Here is a 10,664-nt window from a genome sequence, read left to right as displayed (position 1 = left end):
AAGTTGATATATTAGCTTTATTACACTGGCATGGCTCTGAGAGATACTTGCCACTCAACTCACTGGTACAAAGAGATACAGATGCTTTATAACTGTATATGGAATTCCCATTTCTGGCAATGCTGTCGGCAATTCTGTGCCCTCCTGAGAAGTAATGCAGGCCCTAAATCACTTATTATCTATTTTCATCACAACTCGACAGTTTCAGTGTTTTGTTTTAAAAGTGTCAGTGTGCCTTAGTGTATAGCAGTTTCACCACCAGCACAGAAATCTCCTAGGGTGTTGGCTCAGACCCACACCTGATACTTCATCAGGAAGGGATTGAAAACTACAGAAGCTAAACTGATACACACTAAAATCTGCTACTGCCATCTGTTTTTTTAACAGAACAGTGCTGCCTGTAGGCACAAGGACACTTCATACCTGATTAACTGACCCCTCTAGCATAGTGCTGGGATTTTCAGCTTCTAAGATGGCCTCAGGCAGGACAAGTGTACCCTGCTGATCCGCCGAGCCATAAAAGCAGCATTTCTAGGAACAGCCATAGCACACGGAAATACATAACCAACCACTTATGGAAGTTTTAGGTGGAACCTGTGGTGTCCGTCCCATTGCAGACCTCTAAGCAGGTATGGGAAAGTTTGTTCTCCTGAAATTCAGTCTCAAGATCTTACAAAGTTGTGTTTGAGGCTTCTTCTGAAATTCCACTGGAGTCTTTCCCTCCCCTTACTTAAGCACCTGGCTTTTTTTAAATCTATTGTGTTTCAGGCTACTTGAAACATGTTTTTTTAAAGCAAGGGGAATTAGCCCCTACAACAATCTACCAAGTCATGTAGTGATTTTCTACTCTTCAGTGCATTTAAATCAAAATGTGCTGTCTTGCCAAGCCATTCATGCTGCCTCAGTTCCAAGTCACAGCCTGATGTAGGAGTTCCTGAGGGAGAATTTTTGCTGTGTGTCACACAGGAGGTCAGAAAAAATGATCTAATGGTCCTGTCTGGCCTTAAGCTATATGAATAAATGAAAATCTCTGGCTTAAGCACTTTGGGACAAGGAGCATCTTTAAATATTTAGCAAAGCACTACATCCACTGGGACTGCTCTGTAAATAACAGTAGCAGTCATGCTCAGGCTGAACCTCAGGGTTCAGCCATCTCAGGTCACCTTAATGCATGTAAACACTTGTGCGATGAGAGCTCGAAAATGTTCAGATCCTGGGGTCACTTAACTCTGAAAATATAGTGGTTCAGATTACCTTTTTCTTAACCAGTCGGTCTGAGCTTTTCTGTGCAGTTGCTCCACTGCAATCAGTCATAGTTCACATACAGAATTTCCTCAGAACAAAATCTATATATGTTTTCTGTCACAAAGTCCTTCCTTAGCCTTCAGCTTGGCAAAATACATACTAAAATCTGTGGAGGAAAGGCCTAATTGAAAAAGCAAGACTGAAGAGTTGGTGAACTGTCAGCAGTTAACTGTCATCCTTCACAGCACAACCAGGCCACTAAGGCACTTGAAAGGATCATCTCCTGCTAAGAACCAGGGACTTATACATGGCAGGTTATTACTGGATACATCACTGGAATGTGTTTCTAATAGAACTCCCAGGCCATGACTCTCAGGATAACCTTTTAGAGTAGGAAACTGAATAAAAAGGATGGACTAGAAATTAAACCACTGCCACTTTCCCCCTCATCACTGACAATAATTTACAGAACCTCATTTTTCATCACCCAATTCAGAGTCACATAAACAAATTTCTTCTTTCCAAGTTGTTATTCTATTTGAGCTTCCTTGGAAGCCTGTTTATGTTTCCTCACAGCCCTCCAGAATTGACAGCTGAGCTCTGACCTGCTGCTTTACACACTCTGCCAGGATCTTTCCCAGTAATCCTGCAGGTCTGATAGAAAGGGAAGACATCCATGATTTCCCAGTCTTGCTAGTTCAAGTAAAAAATTTTTTTTTATTACTGCATGTCAAAAGTTGCCAGAACTAGCTCCAGCAAGAATTAAGTGTCATCATTAATGCTTGCATACAAGAGGGGAGTGTGTGTGTGTGTGTGTGAAGATTGTGGCGATGTTAGCATCATTAAAAAAAACCTAACCAAATAAGCAGGACTTGTCCTGCCCAGAAAACCACACCACCAGCAGTTTAACAGAGTAGCTGTGCTGCAGCTAGCAGTCATCTACATGTCAAAACAAAATTAAAAAAATTGAAAGTAAATTAAATACTTCAGCAAAATACAGAGAAACATGCATGCATATATAGTATGTGAAAAGATTAGTAGCAATATGTGCACGTAGCCAAGAGCAGACTTGATCTTTCAGTTCATTGGAGGTTAATTTTGCGTGTGAAAATGACTGCATTGAAAATATAACTTCAAAGTAATTCTGTTTTATGATATGGATTTTGTACTTTCACAGCCTTTGTAATGGACAACGCCAGGCAACAGCTGAGGCTGAGAACAGATTGCAACCATAGATGTCACCTGTTTAGGCAAAACAATGTGTTGAGAGAGAAGAGGTAAAACAAGGCATAGTGTTGTAAATGCATCAAGGACAGACCACCACGGAACAAGCTTTAAAGGCCTATAGAATCTATCCCTCCTATGGACTTTAGTAGAACCATACTGATTTTCAGCTGCTGAGAGATCTGGCTTCAGCAGACTTCAGTCAAATAGCCTTCATTCACACCACCTGGGGGCCTGCCCAATTTGCAACAGACCAGTTGTACAATATGCATGTGTTTTACACATCATTTCCTGTGTCTATGGTGTTTCACAGACAGATGACATTGATCAGTCAGTGCCTGAAGGGCCTCCCACATTTTTATATCATGGTTTCAGAACACTCCCATAAAGATAATCTTCAGACCCATATACCCCCTCATACAGAGTACAGCAAGGGTCTTTAAAAGCAAGATCTACCATGGATCTTTGGAGTCACAGTCAGGATACCACTGTAAATGCTTTGTCCTGCAAGTACCTGCCTTAAAACTATAGTATTTAATTTTGGGTTACAGCCTCTTCTCCTGGAGTTGGTACTTGACCTTCTCCCACATTAGTAGTCTCCTAACCCACAGAAGTCTGTTAACTTCTAGGAAAATCTTCACTCATTTTCCTCTTGGCTCAGGAAAGAATCAGCCTCTCATTTGAAAACTACTCTTCTAGTAAATAATACAAAGCTCTTTTGTTCTTCTTCCAGGACAACTTATCTCTTCCACCTCATTAATCAGCTTCTGGAAAACTGAGCCTACCCCTCCCTACAGCAGTTTAGTTTTGACAACAGCTTGACATTGTTCTGTCCTTAAGTGTCCCCTGGTTGCTGCCTTTCTCACTCTGCTGAAAGACTTTGCACTCCACATTTTCAATTGTTTCAGCAGTTACAAAGCATTATTCTTTGTAATTAGAACATGGCAACAAAGGTTACAAATAAGCCTCCTTATTCTAGTCATTGAATACTAAGTAAAGGGTATTTACAGTGAAAGCATTATTTGAGAGCAAAGGAAACAAACGAGCATATCAACTAAGCACAGGTCTATTTGTCTGCTAACCTTCTGAATCTTGGTCTTACAGACCTTAGAGAACACATTCTTGAGAATTCCAGACCCTTGGGGAAAGAGGGAATAAGGGAAAGGAAGGAAAGGAACATCTTCAGTCAAGGGCCTGAAACCATAGTTCAGAATAAAACCACCAATTTTGGAAGTTATTCGCTAAAACTTACACCAGTGGGTGTCACACCACTATGCAAACTGGCCAGCTGTAACAAGGCCTTTACCATCCCATACCACATTAACTTCAATAAGCAGCTCCCACACCTTGCCTCAGCACAGCCACCAACCTCCCACAAGGCTTCAACAGTTCATTTACTGTTTGTGCTGTTTCTCCATAGTCTTCAGGCCAGTCTACCCTGCTTCTTACCTCAGCTGCATCCTTCTCCTTGGCTCTCCTACATACAGTGCACTCTCTTTCCTCCATCTGCTTCTTCCAGATCTCTCTTCATTGGCTGCTCCTCTTCCATACCCCCTTAGAGCTATTTAACTACTTAGCAGGAACCAGCCACAGCTGCACTTTATCCACATCAGCCAACCCACCGCCCCTGAAGCAAGCCCACAGCTGTATATTATCAATGTTAATTAACGTGCCTTCATTCCGCTATAATTTCTCTACACGTGGGTATTAAAGAAAAATGGTATAATGTGTTATAGAGAGCTGGCAACATGGAGAACTTGGTAGGATACAGTATTTTACAAAAACTGTTAGCAGTGGTGACATGAGAAAAAGTAACAGAACTCCTACTCTTGGAGCAAGGATGTAGGGATTCTGTGGGTGTGTTAGGTATGCCACAAATTTGGCAAAAAAAAAAAGTTTCAATGATTGAAATGCTTGAATCACTGGGTACTTCATTTATCAACAGTGGTTTACTACAGCAATGTGGGCTCCATCAATGCACTGTAGGAACATAGTTGAGAAAACATCAGACAATCGGTGTCTAGAGAGACTAGGGTTTTTCTGATACAAGAGAGATATGGGGCCTACTGGAGAGATTCCAGAAAAAGGCCACTAAGATGAGTAGGGACTGGACCATCTGCCCTGTGAGGAAATACTGAAAAAAGCTGGGACTGTATAGCTTAAAGTAGGAAGGGAAGATCTCATCAATGTGTGCAAATACCTAAAGGCAGGGTGCAAAGAAGACAAAGCCCAAAATCTAGTAAAAGTTATCTTCTCTTCCTATAGACCCTAACATACATCCTTAAACTTTCACAATTAAAACATTACATCTAGTCATACAAAAACACCACCTCTGCTATTCCTCTGTTGAACAACTATGACATTTCTGCATAGCTACAATCACAACCTTCTACATGCAGAGTTACTGATCAGTAGGATCTGGCATTTCTCTGGATCAAAGGTGCACTATAAATGTATTATTGTTACTGGACAAGTTTTCTTTCTCTCTTGGTCTGTAGCATTTTGTTGAAATTAAGTGTGAGAAGGGTGAGGTATCATGCCTCCATCACTTACATATGCCTTGTCTCCACCCCTGAAAAATTTACAAAATAGTAACACACTTCTTAAAATCTGCATCTTATTTCAAGACGCTCACTGCAAAAAGATAGCATTAAGAATACACAGAGCAGGACAACTGAAACAATTGAAGAAAGCAACTCCTGGTCAAACTGAACTACAAATTGTTCTCTGAAGCCAAGAGTTAAGCTCTATCTGCCTCATCATTTAATTAGCAAAATATTTCCAAATGTATTCTACCCTCACATGGTTAGCGCAAGGCTGCCAGCAAATAAAATCAGTTCTGCTGCCTGAAGAAGGAGTTGGGTCCATGGCTGTCATGCCACTGGAACAGGGAGACAGAAGGATGGGGAAAAGCAGGCAGAAAAAGTGAAAGGATCCCTGGAGAAAATTTAAGCTTTCCTCATTTATCTCCACCCAGAGAAGTAGGGAGAAAATAGGGAAGGTATGCAGAAAACATACGGGACTGCTGCTATGGAGCCCAGCAGGCAGCTCTGTGGCCCTTAGAAGACTGCTCCTCTCGCGGCCTGACTATAGAGCCCGTAAGGATCCCAGGCCACACAGCGTCCTTCCCTCTTCTGTCTTGGAGGAAGCTCGATGCAGTCAAACTATATTATTTGCTCAACAACACTTGTTTTTTGAGTCCAGGGCAAGTTTTGCAGCCACTAATGTTTCCTTCCCTAAGCCTCTCAAAGGACAGCCACCTTAAAGCATCTCAAGGAGCAGACCGCGCTTTGTGAGCGGTCCCTGCCAGGAGCCCCCTGCGCTCCGGCCTGTGGGCACTCGTGCCACCGCCCCAGCCCCGCAGGGCGGCCGCCAGTCCAGGCCGGGCCGGGCCGGGCCGTGCGCTGCCAGGCAAACGCGCGCTCAGGAGGCAGCTGACCGGCCCGCGGGGAAGGCCGGCGGCCCGGGGACAGCCGGGCCCGGCTCCCGCGGCGCCGACACCCGCCCCGCCAGGCGCGGCCGGGAGCCCGCGCGAAGCGCCCGCAGCACGTCACCGCCCCGCCCCGCGCGCGCACCCGCACCGGCCACAGACGTGCAGGAAGTGACGCATCCGCGTTCGGCTCGTGCGCGCGGCGAGCGGCGCCGCGCATGCGTGCTGGCGGCAAGGCGTGCTGGCTGCCCCCGGCCAGGTGAGTCCGCCGTGCCGCTCCCGCCACTCCGCCGCCGCGGGGGCCCTCAGCGGCCCCTCCCTCCTGCCCGCCCGCGGCTGCGGCCCGGCCCGGCGCCCCCGCATTTCCATCCCGCCCGGGCCCTCTCGCCAGCCGCCGGGGTGGCCCTTGGCCTGCGGGCTCGGCCCGGCCCGGCCTGGCCTGGCCTTGCCGGCAGAGAGGGATGGCGAAGCACGAGAAACGGGGGTCCGGTGTAGGGGGTGGGTGGGTCCGGGGTCCCTCAGAGGGGAACTGGGCGGTGCGCGGGGTTGTCAGCGGTTCCTGATGCGTGGGTGCGGGGCCGGAACCCGCGGGAGCGTTGGGAGCTGGTGGAAGGAAACCGTGAGCTGGGACTGAGGTCCACGGGCTGCCGTGCTAGGAGAGGCTGCCGATGAAGCCCACCTGCCGTATTAGTGTCTTCCAGCCACTTAATAACACTTGTTTCTCCCCGAAGTTTGCAAAAAACGCATCCTTTCAGCAAATGGGCTCACCCTGAAGGCTTCAAACCATACCAGCTCCGGGCTTGCCTCGGTAAGTCAGTCCAGTGCTAATTTCCTAACAACTAAGATGCTTTACGCTCTACTTCAAAGCTGAATTGTCAAATTAAAGACTACAGCCCCTTATCTGATGGGTACTTTAACTGGCAAGTCTTACTCATTTTCAAAAATCTGTATTTTTTGCTTTTGGATACCTTAGGTCACGTTTTTCTTGTGTCATACTTTGCTGGAAGATGACCATTTACACAAAAGAGTGAGTTCACTCTGGCAAGGAGAGTAATTTTTACTGGTCATTTTACTTGTCTTGATGTCAGCATCTTCCAGGACTATTCCATATAGTTGTCTTTAAGAAGTTGTGGCCTTTTTTTCCTTTTGACTGCAGATAAGACTGTAGGGGGAGGACCCATGGAGTAGACTACTGGATGTTTTGCAACAATAATTTCTGATGAAGAAACATGCTTATTGTTTTGGTTACTTCTATTTGGGCAGTCTTCTTGAGGAACTTTCTGTGTGCGAACGCGCTTATGACGATGTGATTCTTTGTTGCCTTTAGCAGAGGATGCCAATGGACAACAACCACCTGTCAGACAGTATCCAAGAGCAAGACCCTGTTACTACTTCAAGGAATAATTGTCTGCACAATGCTGAGGAATTGGGAATTGTGCAAGAAAATGGCATTTCTAAGAGTGAACTGAGTAATAGTATCAGAGTTCCCAACTCTGTCAGCCAGTCATCCACATCCATGGCTGTTCCTCTGGAGGTGCCCAGCAGAGGACAACCCCTTTTACAGATCAACAGACAACAGATTCAGTCCGTCTCATATAAGGCACAGGCAGCTGAGCTCAGAGGTTTAGGAGTTGATGTCTATGACCAGGATGTATTAGAGCAAGGAGTTCTTCAGCAAGTAGATGATGCAATTAACAAAGCTAATAATGCAACAAAAATAGCTGATGCAGAGAAAGAATATCAATCAGTGCTGGATGACTTCAGGTAAATTGTGTTCTTTCTTTCTTACTGTTGCTTTCTGATACTGACTCTAATGAGGCTCAGTGTCTCATGTTTTTAAAAGCTGGAAGACAAAAAGATGTTTTGAAAGCACTACATCATGTGCCCTTCTGAGTTACCTACCTTTTAAAAAAGGAGAAAATATTTTTCACATCAGAGCAATGGTTCATTGCTCTTATTTGACTAATTCAGTCATGCATCAAGGCAGTAGAGGACAGCGCATCTTTTTTTTTTTTGTTTGTTTGTTTGTCTCCTGCCTTACCAAGATGTCTGTCCTTTCTGGGCAGTGAGGAACTGCATCTTACTCTGTATGCTTTGTGGGGTTATCTGCTTCAAGTTATGTGCTTTCTCTAACTTGGGATGACTCCATATCCTGAGTGTACTACAACCAAAGCAACTTTATCCTAAGTGCTTGTATGAATTACTTAATGACATCTTGATTAATTGACATTAATATGGTATATTGATAACAGAAGACTTTGAGGGGTAGGAGCCACAAATCTTTTGAGTTTTGATCTTAATCTCTCTTTCTGTTTCTAGTCTCATTGTAGAGTTAATGGGTGAACTACTGCAGGTAAATAACTACCTGTGCATCTTTCACTGTATTGCATTAGTGTTGGGGTTTTAGTGCTCAGGAGTGCTGTAGGCCTCCACTACCTATGTGAACTCTGGCATAGCTCTCTTGTTATGCATATGCTTAATTTTATGCATTAACTTTCCAGTTTGGGTGTGGAGATGTGAAACTAAGTCAGTTTGAAAAACTAGAACCTAACTTCAGATGTTATGTAGCAGAAGGATGTAATGAGCAAGATGGTCATTGAGAGGAAGAATGGAGTAGCGTAACCATTGCAATTAGACTATGTGGCTATTGAAAAAGTGGTGCATGGCACTGTCAGTCAGTTGTTAATTTCCTTTTTTCCTTTAATAAGTGCCCTCTGTGATTTTTCTTACCCCTCTGTTTTCACCTTCTACCTCTTAAAATGAGATTTGCATGAGGGGATGCAAATGGTTCATACAAACTTGTAGAACCTTGTCTGTATAAGATGTAATGTGCAAGGCTGAAAGTTGCTTTTGGAGAAGATTAGAAGAAATACAGCTGGCTTGTTGAGCAGAGGGACTAACAAAAGTAAAGATGTATGACTAGAATGTGACAGATTTAGTTGAAGTCCTGTAACACGGTGAATGCATGACTAGAGGTAAAATCAGGCAAGGAGTGGTTTTTGAGTAGTTGGCAGAGATCATGGTAGAAGCTGCATGATTCTATAATATACACACAAATTTAAGCAGAAGGAGAATAAAAATGGTCAAAGTTAAATCCTGTTTAAATCCCACAGTTCTGTTAAATAAGTTTGAAAAACCAGAAAAACTGTGGAAGATGGCAGTAGTGCTGTGTGAAAAGACCCTAGGGCCAAGGAAGCAAGAGCCAAAAGGTGTGAGACATATAAGAGAGGGTATATTTGGAAGCAACAAGGCAGAAGACTGAGAAGGGGAATGGGATGGTTCAAAAGCATTGAAAGAGAATGGAGAAGTGAAGATGGCAGTGGTAGCTGGGGAGCTGATAGAATCCATCTCCTAGAACAGTGGTAGGATCCAGATCAGAGCTGGATAGAAATGTGGCCCAGCAATTTCCTCCTTAAAAATTGAGGAGATTTATGTAGTGCTTTTCTTTGCATAGAAGGGGAATAATGCCCCCTTTGCAAGGGTTGTACAGAGTTTTCTTTGACATTTTTCATAATGCTTTGAGATGCTAATTTGTATGTCCTTATGAAGGATTCTATTTGAATTAACAAACCTAGATTTATTGCTTCTGATGGTAGGGCAGTACCTCCTTCCCTGCAAACAAATTCAACAACAGAAATAGATGATAGTATGTTATACTATGTGGTTCATCCTGAATTTCATGTTGTATATGGAAATATGAAAAATGGTAGGGCATGAGTAAGGGAAGTTTAATGTTGTTGTACTGTTAATTCTTTGAACTAGTCTGTCTTCCTGAAACTATTTGTATCTTGTAATCTATTTTTTGTGTAAAAAAGATGTTGTCAAGTGAAAGAATCAGGCTTCCTTATATAATATCATTAAACTGTTGAAGCCATTTTAGAAAATGAAAACATGGGATTTCCAGTTCAGATTTTTGTTTTGCATTTTGCTTACCTTTGAGTAATACAAGTAACCACTATCACTTGCTTATAGTCATCATTAGACGTGTAACTTCTAGGCACTAAATTTTGAAGTGGTTTGTTCAGTTTCCTTGCCTTTGAAATCAGCGTGTTAGCAAAATTTTGTTTAAAACTATCTTATGATGTACAACTTGTTAAAGTGTTTAGTGTTTAGTACTTCTGATGTTGTTTAAATACAAGATGACTATTTAGAAACTTACCTTTAGACCTTTTTAAGTCTTACCTTACATCTCCTAGAATTTCTAAACTGTCTGCATGGAGAATGTGTTGTGTTTCTTTCTAGTTGACTAGTGCATTGCAATCTTGTTTTTTCAGATCATGTACAACATCTCTGAAACAAATAGATAAAATTATTGAGCAACTTTCACCTCAAGCTGCCAACAGCAAAGATGTAAACAGAAAACTAGATTCGGTGAAACGGCAAAAATATAACAAGGTGATTAGATTACATTAATTTCCTGCTGACAATACTTAGATTTGCCTTAGCTTAAGGTTTGGATTATGTGATACAATTTTTGCTTAATTATACAGTTCAGACTCAGTCTACAATTGCTGTTCCCTTACCTTTTAAATGGTTTCATTTTCTACCAAAAAATGTAAACAACTAATTTAAAGATGTGAAACAGAGCTGAATTTCTTTTATTTTTATTTTTTTTCATTCTAAGTTTCAGAACAAGCTGTTGAAGTGAAGTTCCAGGACCTGACGGGAAGACTGATTTGCATTAACTTAATTAAATCCCTCCCAGTAGTATTTGGAGTATTAGCAGAGCATTGTTAGGGTGTGATTCAATAGCTGACCTAAATTC

At 42.9% G+C, this 10,664-nt stretch overlaps 1 protein-coding gene across 2 annotated transcripts in view; it reads left to right on the top strand.

Moving 5' to 3' along the window:
* Positions 1 to 6,061: 6,061 nt before the first annotated feature.
* The window catches only part of ERCC6 (ERCC excision repair 6, chromatin remodeling factor), a 51,143-nt gene continuing 46,540 nt past the window's right edge, over positions 6,062 to 10,664 (top strand). Inside the window, exons 1-4 of one of the 2 annotated variants that reach the window (XM_080401558.1) lie at positions 6,062 to 6,158; positions 6,631 to 6,707; positions 7,230 to 7,663; positions 10,174 to 10,294. In XM_080401558.1, coding sequence (XP_080257684.1) covers positions 7,233 to 7,663; positions 10,174 to 10,294 — 552 coding nt within the window. In that variant the 5' untranslated portion in view covers positions 6,062 to 6,158; positions 6,631 to 6,707; positions 7,230 to 7,232. Of the gene's footprint in view, positions 6,159 to 6,630; positions 6,708 to 7,226; positions 7,664 to 10,173; positions 10,295 to 10,664 lie in introns of both variants that reach the window. The other variant, XM_080401557.1, reaches the window with a different exon arrangement.

Source organism: Falco punctatus (assembly GCF_963210335.1).
Source record: "Falco punctatus genome assembly, chromosome: 9".
NCBI lineage: Eukaryota > Metazoa > Chordata > Aves > Falconiformes > Falconidae > Falco > Falco punctatus.
This window is presented reverse-complemented; position numbering and strand designations above follow the sequence as displayed.